Raw genomic sequence first — 21036 nt, forward strand, 5'->3', positions numbered from 1 at the left:
AGAGGCCATTGAGAAAAAGACGAAGTTTATGTGAAAATATTTAAAGGTTAAAGGTTACCTTACCTTACTTACTTTTGTGGAGTGTTTATGTTTACTATTTGAAATATATTTAAAATGGAACAAAGACCTAATTATTATATAAATGCAATACATAAAGTGTTGCTTTTGGGTCTTCTACACTATGTGAGGCAAAAACGACGAGAACGTAGCTCAATATAATATATAGTATATTATCAAACAAAACAGCTAACATTTATTGACAATTAATTGAAATAAATATTAATCCATCCAATAATCTGACACATGATACATATATTATGACATATATAAGTAGGCCTTAGTACTTAGATATAGATATCAATTTGTTTGAATTTTATCAAAATGGATATTAAACATTACACTGGATTTAAGTCTATATCACATGATATCCCATATCAACCAGTTACACCAAAAAAGGGAAAAGATTTAGTTGATGCTGGGCATGTACGCAATGTTTCGAAATATAATAGCTGCATCCAGGCCTCAGGTACATAACTAGGGCTCATTTCTACATCAGATTTTCTTCCTCCAAGAAAATGATCACTGCAAATTAAATGATGACTTTTTGGAGTCCATAATGATCCATCCTCGCTACAAAATCAATTATTTTTTTATTTTACACCATAGAAATATTATCTTGTTTGTATTATAGGTTATTTACTTTTTCTTATTGATAGCAATAATCCACTTTTCTCTTTGAACTGTTTTATGCTTGGCAACAGGAAATGAATAAAATTTACAATCACTGTTATACCCAGTATTTTTACATGTATCAATACAACAGCTGCTATATCTTTTTTTTTGAAAAATCCATATTCGCCATTAATTGAAAATTTACAAGTTAAATGCAGAAAACTGCCACTAACAGCGCTGGTGAAAACTGTCATATCCCCTCTACTCATCGGCTCACAGCGAATAAGTAGCTTATGGTATCATGCGACTGGTTTTTCATTTACCAGAGTCGGAGTAAGGCCTTCGCCACCGCAGCTTAAAATGACTTCACACAATGTAAACACACCTTCCGACCTAACCAGTCCAGTAAATCAACGTTCGAATATCACAAACAGTTATGCTTCAGCTGCTTCACATTCTTTTCCGAGTAAGAACCAAGCAATTGTTTTTAGTTGTATCGATAATACTAAACTGCTGGATTATCTCATTCCTTTGGGTACAATCATCAACCCAAAAAATATTATTTTTTTATCTAGATTATCTCATAATAGAATCTGCATGTATTTGGCAAACAAAACCGTAGTAGATAACTTCATGACACAACATGGCTCTATAGAAGTACTCGGCGAAGTTGTAACAGCACCAAGACTTGTCTCTCCAGCAGAAAGACTAGTCTTGTCTGGAGTCTGCCCGTCAATTCCTCATCAAGTATTAGTCGAAGAATTACAGAATATCGGTTTAAAGCTTATTTCCCCAATAACATTTCTGAAAATTAGCTCGACTCTTCCCGAATATAGTCACATATTGAGCTTTCGAAGGCAAGTTTATATAAGCCCTATAATGTCTCCAATTCCAGATTCTATTCTAATAAATTTCGACCAAACACCTTACCGCATATTTTTGTCACAAGGTACACTCACCTGCTTTATTTGCAAAAATACAGGACACATATCATCCCAATGCAAAACCAGTTCAGTAACGGAATCAACTCATATTGAGTCAAACAATGAAGTACCAAATCAAACAGCTTCAATAAGTATACTACATAAGGTACCAAACACCCAGCAGTCATCAAGTTATCCATTATCATATCCGAGCATATCACCTACACCTACTAATCTCCTCGACAAAGAAACTACTAATACTCCTACTCATAGCAACACTTTTAATCAACCTCATTCAGCGGCAACACCGTTTTCATAAACTTCGAAAGCAATATTTTCCAATCTACAAGCTCCTTTTCCATTAGATACAACTGCAGAAAATTCTAATAAAACTGATACATCACCACAATTTTTTGAAACTACCAATTCAACCAATCTTACAAATAAAACTACAAGCTCGACTTCTGTCACTACCAATGAGTTTGCTCCAGTACTTCCAAATGTAATAAAGCCACATCATCTAAGTGAAAACTCTAATAGCAATTGCGAAAACGCAAGTTCTTCCATAAAACGCAGTATTGATGAGATCGACACGCCTCCTTCGGATTCAGCAATCTCATCAGAAAATATGTTTGCAAAACCCAAACTCTCCAAACCAAAAAAACCGCGCTCATCTAAAGTTCAATCTACACGGGAAACTCTTGAAAATTTCATTGATAATCATACCCCACCATTCGTTTTAAATTTCCACCAATTTTCCTTATTGATTGATAATGTTCAAGGCTCCCCCGACACTATTAGCGTCATTAAAGAATTTACAACTGATATGGCTGGTTTACTCCATCTTTTACAAAGCAGCTATCAATATGCAAATGATAGATCTACAAAAAGCAAGTTTACAAAACTTCAAAAGAAACTACACAACCACTTAGGGAAAGAGATTTCTGACTTAGATAGTGACTCTTTTGTAGACAATCGTTCAGTATCATCTAACTCCGAATCTGTTAACAACATTCGACTCGATACTTCAATGGAACATTGATGGATTCTTCCATCGTCTCCCTATACTACAGCTTCTTTTATCTGAATATTCTCCAGATATTATTTGTCTACAGGAGACAAACTTAAAGACCAATCAGTTGTACAATTCAAAAAATTTCACTTGTTTCCGCAAAGACCGTACAGATGCAAGTCGTGCAAGCGGTGGTATAGCAATACTAGTAAACAAATCCATCGAGGCGATACAAATTCCAATAGTCAGTGATTTGGAGGCCGTTGCTATCAGAATCATATCTACCAGTTTAGTATCTATTTGTAATGTTTACCTTCCTTCTGACAAACAAGTCAGTTCTGATAGCCTTTGCAGGTTATTAGAGCAACTGCCACGTCCTCGTATAATTCTAGGCGACTTTAATGCTCACAACATAATATGGGGTTCAGATTACAGGTCTGTCAGAGGTTCAAGTATTGCCGATATCTTAGATCAACTTAATATAAATTTTCTTAATGATGGTAGCCCTACAAGATTCAATATTTCAACAGGATATTCCTCATGCATCGATTTAACTCTCTGCGACCCAAATTTACTTCATTGTCTCAGTTGGGACGCTCGAACCTATACATATGGTAGTGACCATTTTCCAATCCTAATTAGAAACCATAATTATCCCTCATCAGGACCCATATTCATATCTAAGTGGAGAATAAAAAATTCAAATTGTTCAAAAATTCAAAACTCAAATCCAAACATTTCCAGTTTGGATATAACAGACGATGTTAACTCGAATGTAGAACAGTTTAATCAACTTATCTTAAGCGCCGCCCACAAATTTATTGGTAAATCTAAATCTGTTAAAGGCCGATGTCTTGTACCATGGTGGAATGACCGTTGTGCTATAGCAATCCGTGAAAGTAAATCAGCCCTAAACCGATACAAAAAACATAAAACATCCGAAAATAAATTAAAATTCAAAATGCTAAAAGCAAGGGCACAGCTAACTGTCAAAACGGCTAAACAATTTTCATGGAACAAATACGTATCGGAAATTAATAGCAATACTCCCCTCTCTGATGTCTGGAACAAAGTTAGGAAAATTTCTGGTTTACATACTTCATATAATTTCACGGGGCTAAAAGAAAATAATAATTTCATAACATCGAGCAGCGATATTGCAAACATTTTTGGAAGAATCTATCAAGGCCACTCATCGAATCAACAGTATACCGCCAATTTTCTCAAAGCCAAAGAATTCGCCGAACAAAATCCCATTTATCTGTTTGAAGCACAAAACAATTCATTAAACCATCCCATCACTTTTCAAGAGATAAACTCATCTATTCTTAACTTGAAGGACTCTAGTCCGGGGCCTGATGATATTCCTTCAGCATTTCTGAAACATCTCCCTGTTTCAGCCATAACGTATCTCTTAAACATATTCAACAGAATTTGGCTTCACCACCAATGGCCAGCTATTTGGTCAAATGCAATAGTCATTCCTTTCCTAAAAACTAATAAACCTAAATATGACCCAGAATCATATCGACCCATATCTCTGACATCGACAACCTGCAAATTACTAGAAAATATTGTTAACTCCAGACTCATGGGTTTTAGAAAATTCTAATTTCTTAATCTCCTAGCAAAATGGCTTTAGAAAAGATCGGTCATCCACAGACAACATTTTAGATTTGGAAAGTGAAATACATGAAGCTCTTGCTACAAACCAAAAATGTGTTGCTATATTTTTCGACTTGAACGTGCATTTAATAAAGCTTGGAAATACAACATTTTAAGACAACTTCATAAATGGAATATTCAAGGTCATTGCCTTGCTTTCATCCAAAACTTTTTAAATAACAGATCTTTTCAAGTAAAAATAAATAATATTTTTTCAAATATTTATAGTTTGGAAAATGGTACACCCCAAGGATCCATACTTAGTCCAACACTATTTCTGGTAGCAATAAACGACATCATCAAAAACATTCAAGCACCCTTACAGGCTCGTTTATACGCTGATGACCTAGTGGTATCTATTAAAGGTAAAAATATTTCCTCAATGTCATCAATCCTTCAAAACTTTTTAGATACTCTTGAAAATTGGTCCAACTTTACAGGTTTTCAATTTTCAGTAGAAAAATCAATAGGAGTCGTATTCTCTTCTAGTTCCTTACCACAACCTCCTAACCTAAGAATGTATGAGAAACAGCTGGAGTTTAGAGATCACCACAAATTCTTGGGTTTAATCTTCGATTCAAAGTTAACATGGAAAAATCACATCTCAGAACTAATCCTTTCCTGCAATAAAAGATTAAATGTTTTAAGATCTCTCTGTAATAAAAACTGGGGCTCAGACCAATCCACTCTACTTCTCCTGTATAAATCTTCAATACGTTCTAAGCTAGATTATGGAGCAATTGCCTATTCCACTGCTAATAAATCTCTACTGAAATCATTAGATAATATTCGTAACAAAAGTCTTAGATTAATCTTAGGGGCTTTCCCAACTACACCTGTATCCAGCATTTATGCTCTTTTAGGAGAACCATCGCTACATCACCGCCGCATGTACCTCGCTCTATTACATGCAGCCTCAGTCGCGAGCAATACTTCAAAGCCAATACATCAAAACACTTTTACAAATAAATATTTAAACTTATTCCAAGATATTCGCTATACTAAAAAACCATATTACGAAAGAATTAAATCCATTCTTCAAAACCTAAACATTAATTTTCCGGAGGTTTTCTCCTCGGATATTAAATACCCCGAGCCTTGGCTGATCGATATACCAACTTGCGATGCATCTCTAGAGTATTTAGATAAATCTAATACACATCATTCTCTAATTCGGTCCAAGTTTGAGGCCCTCATAAATAAGTACCCTGACTACCATAAAATCTACACAGATGCATCTAAATCCGAAGACGGAGTGGGGGCATCAATCGTTTCTTCAGAGAACAATCTTCTTTTCCGTTCACCCCCAGCATGCAGCACATATTCAGATGAACTCTATGCCATATACCGTGCTGTGAAACTTCTTAACGAGCTTACACTCACAAAAGCCCTGATTATAACAGATTCCCTTAGTTTTTTTAGATTCATTACCACATTTTTCCCAAACATCCTTTTGAAAAATTGCTAAAATACCAGCTTTCCCAAGCTCATGAACATGGAAGAAGCGTCCAATTTTTATGGGTTCCCTCACACGTCGGAATAACAGGAAATGAAGAAGCTGACAGGATTGCACGAGAGGCAATTTTAAGTGATTTGTCGGAGCCGATAGACAAGTATGTTTCCACTGACTTAAAAGCTTATTTTAAAAATAAAGTGTTGTGTTTGTGGCGAAATGAGTGGTCTCAAACTAATTCCAATTTAAATAAAATTAAAAATAATGTGTCTCAGTGGTTTCCATCGTCGCGCAATAGACGAGAACAATTTGCGGTTGCACGTCTACGTCTAGGACATACCAGATTAACGCACTCCTACCTTTTCACAAAGAAAAATCCACCTATATGTGATCAGTGTAACGTCCGATTAACAGTCGAACACTTTTTAACAATTTGTAGTAAATATGACCAAGAAAGACAGTGCTACAAGATCCCAAACGCTCTACCACAGGCTCTAGGTCAAAACTGTTCCTGTGACAATATAGTGAATTATCTCAGATCCATAAACATTTTGTATAATCTGTAGGTGTTTAACTATGTTATTTATATTTTGTTCCGTCGCTAATAACCTTTTGGTGGATGCGACATCTTTTTCTAATAAAAAAAAAAAAAAGAAAAAGGGGCTGGGACAACTTTATTACCAGTTTCTGTCGTTCGCGAATCAGATTGTGAATTCAGGAATGATATTGAGGAGATATCTTAAACTATAAGATTATATATTTAACGATATATATATATATATATATATATATATATATATATATATATATATATATATATATATATATATATATATATATATATATATATATATATATATATATATATAACGATAAGATATAAACTTGTAATACCGTTATGGATATTTATATGTATTAAAACGGATTTTTTTGAAATGTAAGATATAATTGATACCAGTCATATATCTACTGTAATCATGTATTTTATTAAATCAGATTCCGAATTGGATTGTGGATTGTTTGAAATATAATATTCAGGTTTGTTATTCATAAAAAAGAAGGTAAACTTACATTCGGTATCTTGTTTTTTAACTAAACGCCATTAACACTATTTTATCTGGACACCGGAACTAGTAGATTAACTCAAACATCAACTGCTTCACTATTTAAACTATTTACATTGTTTTTTTCACTAAACTTTATAACACTCTTTCATTTGCACACCAAATCTGGTAGAATAACTCAAAAATCAACTGTTCCACTATTTAAACTATTTCAACTATTTGATGATAAATCTTCACAAAATTAAACTATTGGCTACCATCTCATCGGAAAATTACTTTTCCAAATATGACTGATTTCAATCGATGTTATTTTATCATGCCGATGTTATTTTTGATGCCTTGCAATTGCCAGTAATTTTTTTTATCTCGCAGTCAACCCTTAAAAGGAGGAAGGGTTATTATTAATAAACAAACATTCCAATTCCATAGTGTTTGTAATAAATAATAATAACTCCATAAGCAAATATTAGCTAATTAAGCGCTTTCCTTAGAATGTATAGAATAGGAATTATAACAAACTGCCGTCCCAATATAATGAGCAATAAAAATTTTTATACAGGACGGGACCCCTAATATGTAAATTTTTACTCCACATTTAAAAAAAATAACCTTTTCATATTTAGCCGATTACAATCCTGAAACTGTCAGATTTAACTAAAATATCATGCAACAATTCTCGACATTCTTAAAATCCTATATTATGACGTCAAAATTAGTGACGCACTGAAAGAAGGGTTTGGGACAGACTTGTAACTCGAAATTTTGTGATTTGAAGTTATCCACCGTTACAGATTGCATTTTTCACGCTCCTTTTAATGCTACAACTAGATATGTATGTTCTATTTCCATGCTATACACAAGAATCTTATTACAGAGTGTTATGTCATAAGTTCGAAAAAAAAAATTTCCTAAAAGTGGTCACCTTAAAATTTTTAAAAGTGCAGCTAATAACGCCAAAAATCTCTGCTGTAGCAAGTGTTTAATTTGACATACCTAATTGTGCACCCAAGTAACTTGTCTTATGGGTTGCCTCGTCCGGACATTCTTTAAGACACCTGTTTGTGCAGTTGTTTATTATTAAACCGCTCTTTTTTAAGGTTTAAGACTAACGTATGTCTCTAAAGTTTTCGGAAACTTTTAGATTTAAAAGTATTATTGGTATGAAGCATTGGATCAAATTGCCATTGAAAACCAAAGTTAGTAAACAACTTAAACGACATAAACAATATCAATTTTAACAAATACGGTTCGTTAAGATGTCGTACAAACTTAATATTCGTCGTCAAAGTATTTATCATTTAATTGGTCATGTATCAACACGCCATATTGTAAGAGTTTTTAGTGCTCAAAATATTTCTGTGTTAACGCTTTTCAAAAAGGTATACCATGCCCGAATTTGCCCAAAAGTGTAAGACCAAAAATTTTAACTTCTGATCGGAAACAAATATCCATTTAGAGTATGAAGAACCAATTGGGAAAGTCTTTGCGAAATTTTGACCAAAGATATACCTAATGTTTCACGAATTACTGTAAGTAGAACAATTTCTAGAAATAATTTAAAACGATATAAAAGAAAAAAAAGCTCCTAAGTACACACCAGCCCAGTTGTAAAATATTCCTAGATGTTGCCGTGTATTGAGACATATTCATTTTCCTGGTAAAATGACGGGCAAAGACTTTATACACGCAATGTACAAGATGCACCGGACGAAGTTGGTTGAAGGGAAAAGTGAAATTTGCGGATTAAATTTTGGTATGGTGTTGCATCTTAGAAGCTGGTGTTTCACAGGCGTTTGTTAGACGTGTTTGCGGTGAAGCTCTTATTGCTGACAATTTTGTTGATAGATGTCGTACACAGCTTATTCAGTTTATTATTAATCATAACCCCAATGACGAAATCATATTTTTGCCCGACCTAGGTCATGCTATTATGCCAGGAGAACGACAAATTGGTTAACTGCTCAAAATATAAACTTTGTTCCCAAGCGCGACAATCCTTCAAATATACCTCAGGAGAGATCGATAGAAGAGTTTTGGTCTATTTTGAGTCGAATGGTGTATAATAATGGCTAAGATTTCCAAAATGAAAACCGGTTGGGCGAAGAATTTTGAAAAAATCTCGTGAGATCGACTTTGAAGCAGTCCAAAGGCTTATTGCGTATTTAAGACCAAATTTACATGCCATCGAAGATCAAGGACCTTTTTCTGTTTTATGATCTGTTATTTATGTACCAAGGGTATTAAATAAATGTTTATGTCCTGAGTTTATGTCTTACAAACCTCATCGGTTTGTAAGTCGCCCGAGGGCATAATATACATCTATTAATACCCGAAGTGCATACAAAATTTTATCTCATACTAGTTCGTTATTGCATCTACAAATCCAAATATTCAATTTTATTTTGATAATATATTTACTAGTAGACATTTTATCGTCCGTGTTATGTTGCTACGCTACGAAAATGCTATCAAACGTGTCAAACTAAAACCGTGAAAATGCAAGATATTGATTTAAAGGTATTTTAAAAGCAATATAATCTTGGATTCTATCGACCTCGTTAAGACCAGTGTCAGGTTTGTAAGCGATAAAGCATCCATATGAAAGCACTAAGAGTGCTACATCTGGGCCGCTTTGCTATATGTATATTAAATATGGACAATGGCAGCCAAAAGTTTAATAGATTAGAGCATTTAAGCTGTACTATTATTGATGTTTTAGTATTCAAAATCCTGTAAAAGGCACACATATTCAACGAACATGTCCCTGAAACCATGTGCAAAGAGCCAGAATTTATCCATACCGTCAAAACAAGAAAGGTCCGATATTTATCGGCCAATATTGATCATGCAATAAGGGGATCCAATATTGCTGACACTGGTTGTTCGTTCAGTGCAAAATAAAAGAAAAACGCTTAGTCGCAACGAAATAACTATCTTGGCTAAGCAGTATTAGATAATGGACAGGTCGACCAGTCGAAGAGTGTGGTTTTATGTAGCTGACGACCGAGAATTACCCAATCATCCAATCATCTTGTTAACATGAGGATAGCCAACGTTTAAAACAAACGTGGTACAAAAAAAAAGAAGAAAATATAGTAAAAAAGTATATTGGGATAACAGTTTATGTTAAGTGTGAAGTGAATGTTAAATTTTTATAAATATCAGCGGCTACTTAGAACATATTTTTAAAAACTAGGATGTAAAAGACAGATGTCGCAAAGTTAGTTTTTATATTAAAATAATATATTTTCACGGACACCAAGATAATTTATTGAACGTTGATTACAACATAATTTAAAAAATAATCAAATTTTTAGTAGCCAAACATTAAATCACAATGTACTTGTTACCAGATAAGAAAAACCCGGGTTTTTTTGTTGGATGTGGGTGCTATCAAATAGATAGAGTGTTATATGTTGCTATCGCCATCCTGTATGAATAACATTAATAACATTATAAATAGTTCATCAATATGATTTTACTTTAGTTAATCACAATGATTTCCCTAACTCTGTTCGTATTAGTAAGTGTAATATTTACCGAAAACAAAATTTTAGGCACAGTAAGTTATTTTCTTTTTAAATTCTTAATAATTAGAATTATTCTTAGTAGAAATATTAAAGAATTATTCTTAGTAATAAATATTTCCACAGTAGTACCTAATATATATAATATAATATAATAATATGCGTTTATTTAAATCAATAGTTATTATATTAATTTACATATTCAGTTTACTTACAATAAAATAAACGTAAAAAAAGTCTTAAAAGCATAAACATGCTTGTTGACTTAATCTATCTTTAATCTACCTTTTTACTCAAACAGTAACTAATTTTTTATACAAATAAAAATTTGTGACATTTTTATAATTTATGGGATTGTTTTTAAAGTGTGAAGACATTCGACATTCAATTTTTTTCTTGTTTCATAATTTGACACTTTTACTTTAAGAGGAATTTTATCTTTATGAATATTTTTAAGTAGCTCTAAGCAGTATAATTGCCGAACATCACGAACCTGAGTTTCATGGAAAAGTTGGTCTGAGGATATGTTTTTCGTTTTCCATGTATTAATTTAAAAAACCATTTCTGAGTATTTTGAAGGGTCATCAGATGGCAATCAGCTGCTTCACACCATCCTAAAATCCCATATAAAAGATGAGACTGGACAAGAGATAGGTAAAGCATTTTAAGCTGTTCAACATCCAAAAACTCTTTTAAATAGAGGAATTTTGGTAGCAGTCCTCGTATTTTTCTTATAATATTTTTTATTTGTAAGTCCCATTTAAGGTGCCTAGGTCAATTAAAACTCCTAAATATTTTACGTACTCTGCTTTAAATATTTGTTGTTTTTTATTTATTTTTAATGAATAGTTGGCAGAGAATTTTAATATATTGCAAAAGGTATATATTTAGTTTTGCATAATTTAATGTAAGTTTGTTTATTTGCAACCATGTTTTTATAATTTTTAAGTCTTGTTCTGCTATAATTTTAAGATCTTCCCAATTATCAGCTTTATAAAAAATTGCGGTGTCATCAGCAAAACTAATTATGTTTCCAACAGTTTTTAGTTTGAACATGTCATTAACATAAAGTGTAAAAAGTAGAGGGCCTAAAACGGTCCCTTGCGGTATACCATAATTAATTATTTCAGGATCACTTTTGACACCATCAATTTCTATAAATTGTTTTCTGTCAGTTAAGTAACTTTTAGTAATGTCAAAACCTGTCCTCTCAGACCATACTTCTCAAGTTTTTTTAACAAGATCTCGTGAGATATCGTGTCAAACCCCTTAGAGAGACGACGAATATGCATAAACTACGTTTATTAGACTCAAAAGCCTCTGATATTTGTGATGTTAGTTTACAAATAGCACCTTGTGTCGATTTTATTTCTCTAAAACTGTATTGGCAATTCAATATTATACTAAACCTATCCCAAAAACTTACTAATCTATTTTTTAAATTCTTTTCAAATATTTTGAAAAAAAAAAACAGATAACAAAGAGATTGTTCTGTAGTTAGTCACGTCGTCTTAATTTCCTGTTTTAAACAGAGGTTGATTTTGCCTATTTTCAGACATTCTGGAAAACAACCATTCTGAAAACATGCATTAATGAGAAAATTGAAGGAGTAATAATTTTTTCCTTAATTTGTTTGATGGTTTCTGTCTTGATACTATCCCAACCAGGCAATTTTTTGTGTTTTAAAGATTGTATTGCATTTACTACTTCTTTTTGGTCAGCGAGATACAAGTACACAGCTGCTTTCTATCCGATCTATTTTCTCGATCTGGTCACTACAAATGGGTATTTTTGTGCATACCTTTGTCCTAATGTACTGTAATCTGTATTAAATTTATTTGCAATTTCTTTTCTATCAGTTATTGTTTTTCCTGTTTTGGTTTTATTTTTACAGTTTTAACTAAAAGTCTTAAATTATTTTTATAATCTGTATATCGTTGTTTTTTTAAGTTATCTGAGGGATCTTGGATTAGCTTATCATACAATCTATGTTTTTCATTTACAGACTTTAAAAGTCCCTCTATCATTCAATCGTTTTTAAAAATGGTGTTTAGATCATTTCTTTTTAAAATAATTGTATTTTTGTTTATTAAATTAAAGATTTTGTCGATGACAAGTTTTACCGCTTCATTTTTATTTGTTTTATTGTAGGTAAATATTCAACCACTTTTCCTGCTTCAAATTTTTTTTTAGATTTATGTAGTTGAATTACTTCTTTATTGTTATTTTATTTTCTTTGGGTTTGATTAGACTAGGGATGAAAACTGCGATTGGATAGTGATCTGAAGTAGTATTATTTTCAAGTATAAATGAAGATATGTTAGTTTAATCAGCAGATCTTTTTATAAAGAAATGATCTATACAAATTTGACTTCTAGGCCTAGTTGTTTTATTTATATAAGACAAGAAATTTTGTAAAGCTAGACAATTTTGGTATTCTTCAGTGTGATCTTGATCCTCAAACAAATTAATTTGATATCACCAACTAATATATGAAAAGTGATTCGTTTTTTACTTATGCAGGCATTGATGCAAATCCTGATTAAAACTATTTATGATATTTAGTATATATACTATATATACTATATATTTATTAAAACGATTTTTGTTTTATTATAATTTATAATGACTTCAAGTAACTTAATGTTCACCAATGGTACAACAGAATATTCATATTTTATAGATGATTTAATGTAAATAATAACTCCATCATTTTTACTTAAATCGCCATAATTGTATAATAAATCGTAATTTTATAACAACAATGGGGTTTTATCAATATCATCTTGAATATATGTCCCCGTAAGAACTAATATATCAAAGTTAACATTTAGAGTTGACAAAAATAAACAAAAAATATCAAAATTCTTACCTATACTGCTAATTACATTATCATATACATAGCATTACAATGAATTATTTTTAAGTCATTTTTTATCGTCACTGAGTAATCCTTATTAAAACTATCACTACTTACACATTTTTTGTCCACTTTTTCTTCTTCGTAGTCTCTTACATAGATATCCATTTTTTTTAACTAGTACACACCAATTATTTACCGCACGATTAACATTACACAGATGTAATAGTATACACATTTTTAATGTTGTTCGTTTGACCTGGTTTTCATTTATTTCTTTTATTCAGACAAAGAATTTGATGTAGTGGATGACTTTTGTGGCTTGGTTAATTTTCTAGTAGCAGAAGACACAGATGGATGTTTTTTTGGCGTTGGCTTCTTTTCATTAGCATTGGGTATTATTCGGTTTATTTTGTTTTCCCATTTTATCTTCTGTCTACTGTCTAATTGAGGCGATAAATATATCATCTTTCTCCGGAAAAGTTGGGTTTTCTTCAAGTTTTTTGGGCGTATAACTTTGATGGTCTATAAACAGTTTGTTGTTCCGTATATAGCTGTTTTTTCCTGGGTCTTCTTCTCTTACAATTTTTAAGTGTTTTTTTTAAATCTTAAGATCTTCCTGCTGACTTTTTATTAAATCAGGTGATATAAATTGTATTCACGAAATATATAAAGGGTGCCATACACGAGAATGTCTGAAAGCGATACAAAAAAAAATACTAAAAGAATTAGATATTATCAAAAAAGAATTAAAAACCACCATAGAAGAAAGTCGAAACAAAATCTTAGAAAGCCTAAACGATAAAATTAAGCGGCTGGAGAATGAAAATTTATCTCTGCGAAAAGCTCTAAAAATTGTGCAAATAACTCCACATAAAGTGTGAAAAGTAATCTAGTAGTATTTGAATTAGAAAAATCTGCAATTTCGGAAATCCCGAAGCTCTGTAGTGATTTAACCAACACGCTAGAAGTAGACATTTCGCAAAAAGATATAAGTGACCTATACTGCATGGGTAGTATGGATAAATGCCCAATTAAAATTGAATTAACTGGACATTAAAAAAAACCAGAAATTCTAAATAATGGAAAAATTTTAAAGGGCACAGCTATATTAAATATAGTTTTTAAGTAAGTAAGTTTTAAAAGTAAGTTTTTGTGAGGAGCAGTTAAGTTTTTTTTTTATTTCACACAATTAGAAAAGTCTATACTTCAAATTGTATTTAAATGCAATTATCTAAACATTCCATTATATAAATGAAAGATGACTTACGGATTAATGAAGTCTGCAATTTTACTTTTATTTTGGTACTACACAAGACTATTAAAAACTAATAAAACCACTCAAATTAGAAACTATTTGTAATTAACAAGCTGCAGGTTGTTCATTAGTATGGTATATTTGATGTGAAGTGCTCGCGATCATAAAATCCGGGTCACCTTGAAAATCACCGATATTTCATTTTTAACGAGCTTTATCGTAAATAATAATAACACAAATACAAACTAATGCATGTTTCTGAGAATTGTTGTCGGCTTAGCGGTTTTCTTTGCAACAAAGAATTTCAATTGTGCCGATTTCGCGGAAAAGTGCACACTTCCCAAAATGAACGGTTCCTGTAACTACCGCTTGTTTTAAATGTCTCATTTGTGTTTCGACTTTCTGTTCAAACGCAACGAACAAACGTTTATTATTGCCACCATTAGTGTTTATTAGTGAAATTATTAGTGTTTATTATTGTTTATTTTTTGCCAAAAATACCCTTGACTGTTGTAGAAATGGCACAAATAATTGTTGCGCTTGTGAAAGACCGTCACACTCAACGGCAAGTCGCAAGAACTGTTGGCGTAAGCCTTTCTACGGTTCAACGAGTGCTTCAACGCTTTCAGGAGAAGGGTTTGCTATCCAGACGACCTGGCTCTGGACGAAGAAGAATAACCACGGTACGAGATGACCGTTTTCTTGTGTTTCAGGCTTTACGAAACCGGACATCAACTGCGATTATGCATCGAAATCGTCTACAGGAAGTACGAAACCGCAATGTTAGCGTTGCAACAGTCAGGAGAAGATTTCGTTCTTTTGGACTATCTTCTAGGGTAATGGCTACAGGACCGCCACTTCGCCTGGCGCATCGAGTTGCACGACTAGCTTTTGCTCGACAATACGCGCTTTAGGGAATTAATGATTGGAGCAAAGAGTTATTCCCAGATGAATCGCGTTTCTGCCTAACTGGATCCGATGGACGTGTAAGAGTTTGGAGGAGAACCGGTGAATGATTTTCACAAGCTTGCATTGCTCCAAGAATGCCATTTGGTGGAGGCTTGGTCATGGCTTGGGGAGGTGTATCTTCCGACTTCCGCACAGAATTACCCTTCATCTAAAATGGGTCCTTAACTGTACGAAGGGACATTACGGAGATTCTGGAAGAACATATTATGCATACCATGGCAAGTCTTGGAGAAAACGCCGTTTGTATGCAGAACAACGCGTGAACACACGTTGCCACGATCAGTATGCAATACTTGGACGAGGTTGGAATTACGAGGTTACCCTGGCCAGCTAGGTCTCCGGACCTAAATCCCATCGAACATATCTGGGACGATTTGAAAGAACGTATTCAGCTCCTAACATCTCCTCCTAACAACGCACAGGAGCTTAAGGATCTGTTAGTAAGAGAGTGGAATAACATACCACAACATGTAATCCGGAGAAAAATTGAGAGTATGCCCCGTCGTCTGCAAGGTCATTAGAGCAAGTGGAGACAATACACGATAATAGTCATTGAAATTTCACTGACATTTTACCACGTTCTGTATTTTCCATTTTTTTCGTATGCCTGTTTTATCAACAATGTTCAATAAAAACGATAAAAAACCGTTTTTTTGTCTTTCAAAACAAACATTCATGACAAATAAAAAATACGTTAGCCTAAAAAAAGGTTATTACTGCACCAGAGGCAAAAATATTCCAGAAACTTGAAATTTTCAAGGTGACCCGGATTTTATGATCGCGAGTGTATATTCGACTTTAAAAAGCTGATTCAAATCGATAATTATTTGTTTATTCTTCCCATTTTTTTTATTTATAGGGTCTATTTTATTTTATTTGCCTTAAGTTTTTAGATTCTCAACTCCTCAATTTTGCTGTTTTTTTGACACTGTTGAGTAGTTTACTGACTTTCGTTGTCCACGCGATTTTTATTTTTATTAGCGTTGCTCCGAGTATTCATAATATACAGGGTGGCGCACCGAAAACGAAACAGATGCATTTACTGGCAGATGATTCCTTTTTAAATTTAAATTTTGTTATCGAGGGGGAAACAAAATTGGCATAAAATCACATTAACATTTGCAGCCCCCTAAGCGGGGGTGGCACCATCCCTAAAATCTTAAATGGAAAGGGGGGTCGAATGATCTATCATTAAAAAGGTCTTTCAACTCCCTTTACAATGATGTAAAATTCATGTACTTCAATTCAGTAGTTTTGGAGATTTATTGATTTAAAGTTTAAATACATCATCGTAAGAGGAGATCAATACATAGCAGCAAAGTTGTTAAAAAATAAAAAATGAACTGACCTGTCAGCCGAGTAAATGTTGAAAATGACCACCATTACTTTCTATGCAATAATAAAGATTTTGCTGAAAACGTTGCCGGACATTTTGCAATATTTGATTAGTAATTTGATGGCACTCATTCACAATTCTTTGTCGTAAATCTTCTAAGGATGTTGGCTGAGTAGCATAGATTTTGCTTTTTAAGTAACCCCACAAAAAGAAATCCAAAGGTGATAAATCTGGCGATCTTGGGGGCCATTCAACGGCACCTCTTCTACCAATCCATTGACCTGGAAAGGTCTGATCTAAATAATGCCGAACTCTTAATGCGTAATGTGGTGGGGCACCATCCTGTTGGAACATCAACATATTCTCAACGTATCGACCATCATTCTGATTTTCAATTATATCTGTTAGCGCAGGATCTATGGCATTTTGCAGTAATTCCAAATACATTTCACCAGTCAAATTTCCAGGTAATAAAAAAGGACCAACCAAATGATCGCCAAAAATGCCAGCCCAAACATTTAACTTTTGTGGCTGCTGTGTGTGTACCTCATGGTAAATTCTGGGATTAGAGTCTGACCAATATCGACAATTATGACGATTTACTTCGCCATTTAAAAAAAAAGGAACATTCGTCGGAAAAGAAAATGTTAAATAAAAATTGTTCATCGTTTGTAATTCGTTCACTCATAACTTCACAAAATTCTAATCGCTTATCAAAATCGTCTTCATTGAGTTCTTGTACAAGGTAAATTTTATACGGATGAAAATTATGGGCCTTTAGAATCCGTTGGATAGTACGTCGACTAACACTACACGAAGTTTGCAATTTGCGGGTACTTAATGTAGGATCTACAATAACTTGCCCTAAAACCCCCACTTCTGTTGCTTCGTTCCTTATAGGATTTTCAATATTACGTTTTTTATTGGCGACTGATCCAGTTTCCCGAAATTTAGCTACAAGTTCTAGAACATATTTTCGGTGCACATTATTGTTCTCATGTCGCTCATTAAAAATTTGTGCTGTTCTATTAGCGCACTGATTATTTCCGAAAAATATTTCAATAATTTCAACCCTTTCTGCCGTGGAATATACCATGGTTAATTTATGTATAAAGCAATAAATGATATTTTAACAACAAAGATTGGTCAAATCAATCGCAAACTAATGTACTATTTCCTATTTAAAATAAGTACGTGGCATTCTCTACTTATCTTTCTTCAAGAAACAACTTTTTTTGTCACAAAGGACACTTCAATTGCTATTTTTATTATTAATAAACCATGGGCGTAGTAAATAAAGGTATTTACTTATCAAGAAAATGCTTTTACTTAAATTTCTTCTGAAAGAAGTACAAACTAATTTGATGTACCTATTAAAGTCTACTTTAAACTTTAAATCAATAAATCTCCAAAAGTACTGAATTAAATACATGAATTTTACATCATTATAAAGGGAGTTGAAATACCTATGGGGACCTTTCAAATAATGAATCATTCGACCCCCCTTTTCATTTAAGATTTTAGGGATGATGCCACCCCCGCTTAAGGGGCTGCAAATGTTAAAGTGATTTTATGCCAATTTTGTGTCCCCCTCCAAAACAAAATCGACGGGTTCGAGCGTTTTTTCAAAAAAGGAATCATCTGCCAGTAAATGCCTCTGTTTCGTTTTCGGTGCGCCACACTGTATAGTTATTGTTTTACCTACCGTAATTGTACTACTTACATTCTCGTTTCTGAGGAAGGTATACCTTTATATTCCTGATCTGCTTTTACAAAGATATATAAGTAATTATTATTATGTTTCTGATTTTTGATTGTTTTTTTTTGCATTGTTTTATTTTTTAACTCTCTTGTTGTGTATAAATATATATATATATATATATATATATATATATATATATATATATATATATATATATATATATATATATATATATATATATATATATATATATATATATATATATAAATATATATATATATAATATATATATATATATATATATATATATATATATATATATATATATATATATATATATATATACACAACAGTACAACAGAGCTGCAGGACTTGTAGATCACTGGTTTCCAAAAACTTGGTTATTTCCTTTCTCCGAACTCTTGTTTTTTTCTTACGCCTCTTTCTGATAAGTCTTGCTTTACTGCTTTAAGCCATTTTTTCTTTAGAGTTCCTAGTCTTTTTTTCCCTATTTCGCACTTTTTTAGTATTGTTTTAATATTTTGGTTCTCTGCCATTAATATAATTTGACCAAGCCATCTAGTACTTTGAGCTCTTATTTTTGCCGTAATTGTTGGTTGTTCGTACATTCTCAATATTTCTTTATTTGTTTGTCTTCTTCAAATATTATTTTCTGTCGTCTGTATTCATCCGAAAACTTTTCTAACCAGCTTTCTTTTTCTGATTTCTACTTTCTTTTTTTCCTGTTGATCGATCTCTCTACTTTTTTTTCTTTCTATTGGTTCATAATCCACGGTCTGTACATCACCGTGGGTCTAATTACCGTGAGTCTGATTACTGTCTCGTAGACTCGAAGTTGACATATTGACATCTTTTTTGCTCTTAGTATTGAATTTATTGACCTTATAGCTCTACTCTCCTTCACTAATATTTTGACTATCACTTTTACTTCTTTTACCGTATTCGTTATGAGTACTCCTAAGTATTCAAATTCTGTCACTTTTCTACATCTATAGACTGCCTCTGCTCCTTTCATTTTGACATATTTGCTATAATTTGTTATGTCTTCACTCATTTTCATATACTGCGCTTGGTTTATTATTAGTCCGTATCTTTTCGCCTTCTCTTCAAATTTCTGGAAATCACTTTCTAAATGATTTTTTATTTTTAATAGTATCATTATATCATCCGCTTACGCTAATTACTATTCCTTGCTATTAAAAATAGTCCTGTTTGTACTCATATTTGATCTTCTTACGATTTGTTCCAAGATTAAGTTAAATAAACTCGTTGATAGCGGATTTCCTTATTTTAAACCTGTATTTACATTGACCGATTAGATCCCGACATAAAAATAACACGCAAAATAGCAATGACTAAAACTACCTCACACACACACACACACGCAGTAATCAACCCTGCCCCTAGGAACATGTGTATACCAATCTAAGAATGGGATCCACATGTCCGAAGATCAAACCGGTCACACCTCGCTAGTCGAAGTGGTACCTATCTGACCCCCAGGTTTTTCCTCCACCCCTCCTCATCGTGTGACTTACGTGAGGAGGCTTATGATCTAAGTGATTTGAAAGTTACTTAAGGTGTCCTGGGTAATGGAACACCCTCTGTTTTTAATTACTGTGGTTATGCCACCTAACTGTAGGGGTAGCCACATCTAGGCTTTTCTCCCTATTTTCTAAAACTACCTATATAAAATTAAATGAATTTATAGACGGATGTTGGACCGTGGACAGCAAGAAAAACTAGTGAGGGTCAACAAAAAAAAAATACTAAAGGCTTAACACCGGAAAAGGTCTTATCTGCAACATATAGTGAGGGAAAATCGGTGTAAAATACTACAACTGATCCTTAGAGCAAAGATAAAAGGCCGTTAAAGTAGTCTTCTTTTTTTTTTATGTAGACATGACTTTCTGTTTTTCAATGTGCTTCCAGTAAGTTGTCGTTCCATTGTTTTGTTGGTCTTCCTACCGTTCGTCTTCATATTAAGGAACCATCTATTTGTTGTTATTTGGCTTATGCGATTGTTTTATTCTACGCTTCTATTTCTTTTCAGTTCTTGATATTCTTCACCTTGCATCTACGTCGTATATCTGTACTTCTAGCTCTGTCCCATAGTGTTTTTCTATAAATTTTTTGAGTGTTTTCATCCCGGCTGTTTCTAACATCCTTTTTGTCCTCTCTGTGTCAGGTCGTGTTTTTGCCGCGTATGTCATTATTGGTATGATGACTGTTTTGTAAATTCTGCCTTTCATTTCTTTCCCGATATTTTTGTTTCTCCATATTGTTTCATTTAGGCAGCAGTTTCATATCTTCCACTTCAGTTCCTAGTTTTCCGTTACTAGATAATGTGATGCCTAGATATTTAAACTATATCACTTTTTCTATTATCTGACCTTCCGGTTCCAATGTACATATTAGTAAATTTGCTGTTGTAACCATGCATTTTGTCTTTTTGTGGAAATTAACATCTTAAATTTTCTGGCGGTTATATTAAATTGGTGCAGCATACGTTGTAAATCATCTTCACTTTGAGAGAGTAGTATTGCGTCATCTGCATAGCAGATTATTTTAAGT

General features: G+C 32.9%; 3 protein-coding genes across 3 annotated transcripts in view; all 3 read left to right on the top strand.

Annotated features, from left to right (window-relative positions):
• Window positions 1-3568: 3568 nt before the first annotated feature.
• On the top strand, window positions 3569-4219 carry LOC140446419 (uncharacterized). The gene has a single exon (XM_072538967.1). The coding sequence runs from the start codon at window positions 3569-3571 to the stop codon at window positions 4217-4219; it is 651 nt and encodes a 216-aa protein (XP_072395068.1).
• A 435-nt stretch (window positions 4220-4654) lies between these two features.
• LOC140446420 (uncharacterized) lies at window positions 4655-5740 on the top strand. The gene has a single exon (XM_072538968.1). The coding sequence runs from the start codon at window positions 4655-4657 to the stop codon at window positions 5738-5740; it is 1086 nt and encodes a 361-aa protein (XP_072395069.1).
• A 4492-nt stretch (window positions 5741-10232) lies between these two features.
• The window catches only part of LOC140446804 (microfibril-associated glycoprotein 4-like), a 42314-nt gene continuing 31510 nt past the window's right edge, over window positions 10233-21036 (top strand). The window contains exon 1 of the mRNA XM_072539395.1: window positions 10233-10351. Coding sequence (XP_072395496.1) covers window positions 10286-10351 — 66 coding nt within the window. The 5' untranslated portion in view covers window positions 10233-10285. The remainder of the gene's footprint in view (window positions 10352-21036) is intronic.

Source organism: Diabrotica undecimpunctata, chromosome 7 (genome assembly GCF_040954645.1).
Source record: "Diabrotica undecimpunctata isolate CICGRU chromosome 7, icDiaUnde3, whole genome shotgun sequence".
Lineage (NCBI taxonomy): Eukaryota > Metazoa > Arthropoda > Insecta > Coleoptera > Chrysomelidae > Diabrotica > Diabrotica undecimpunctata.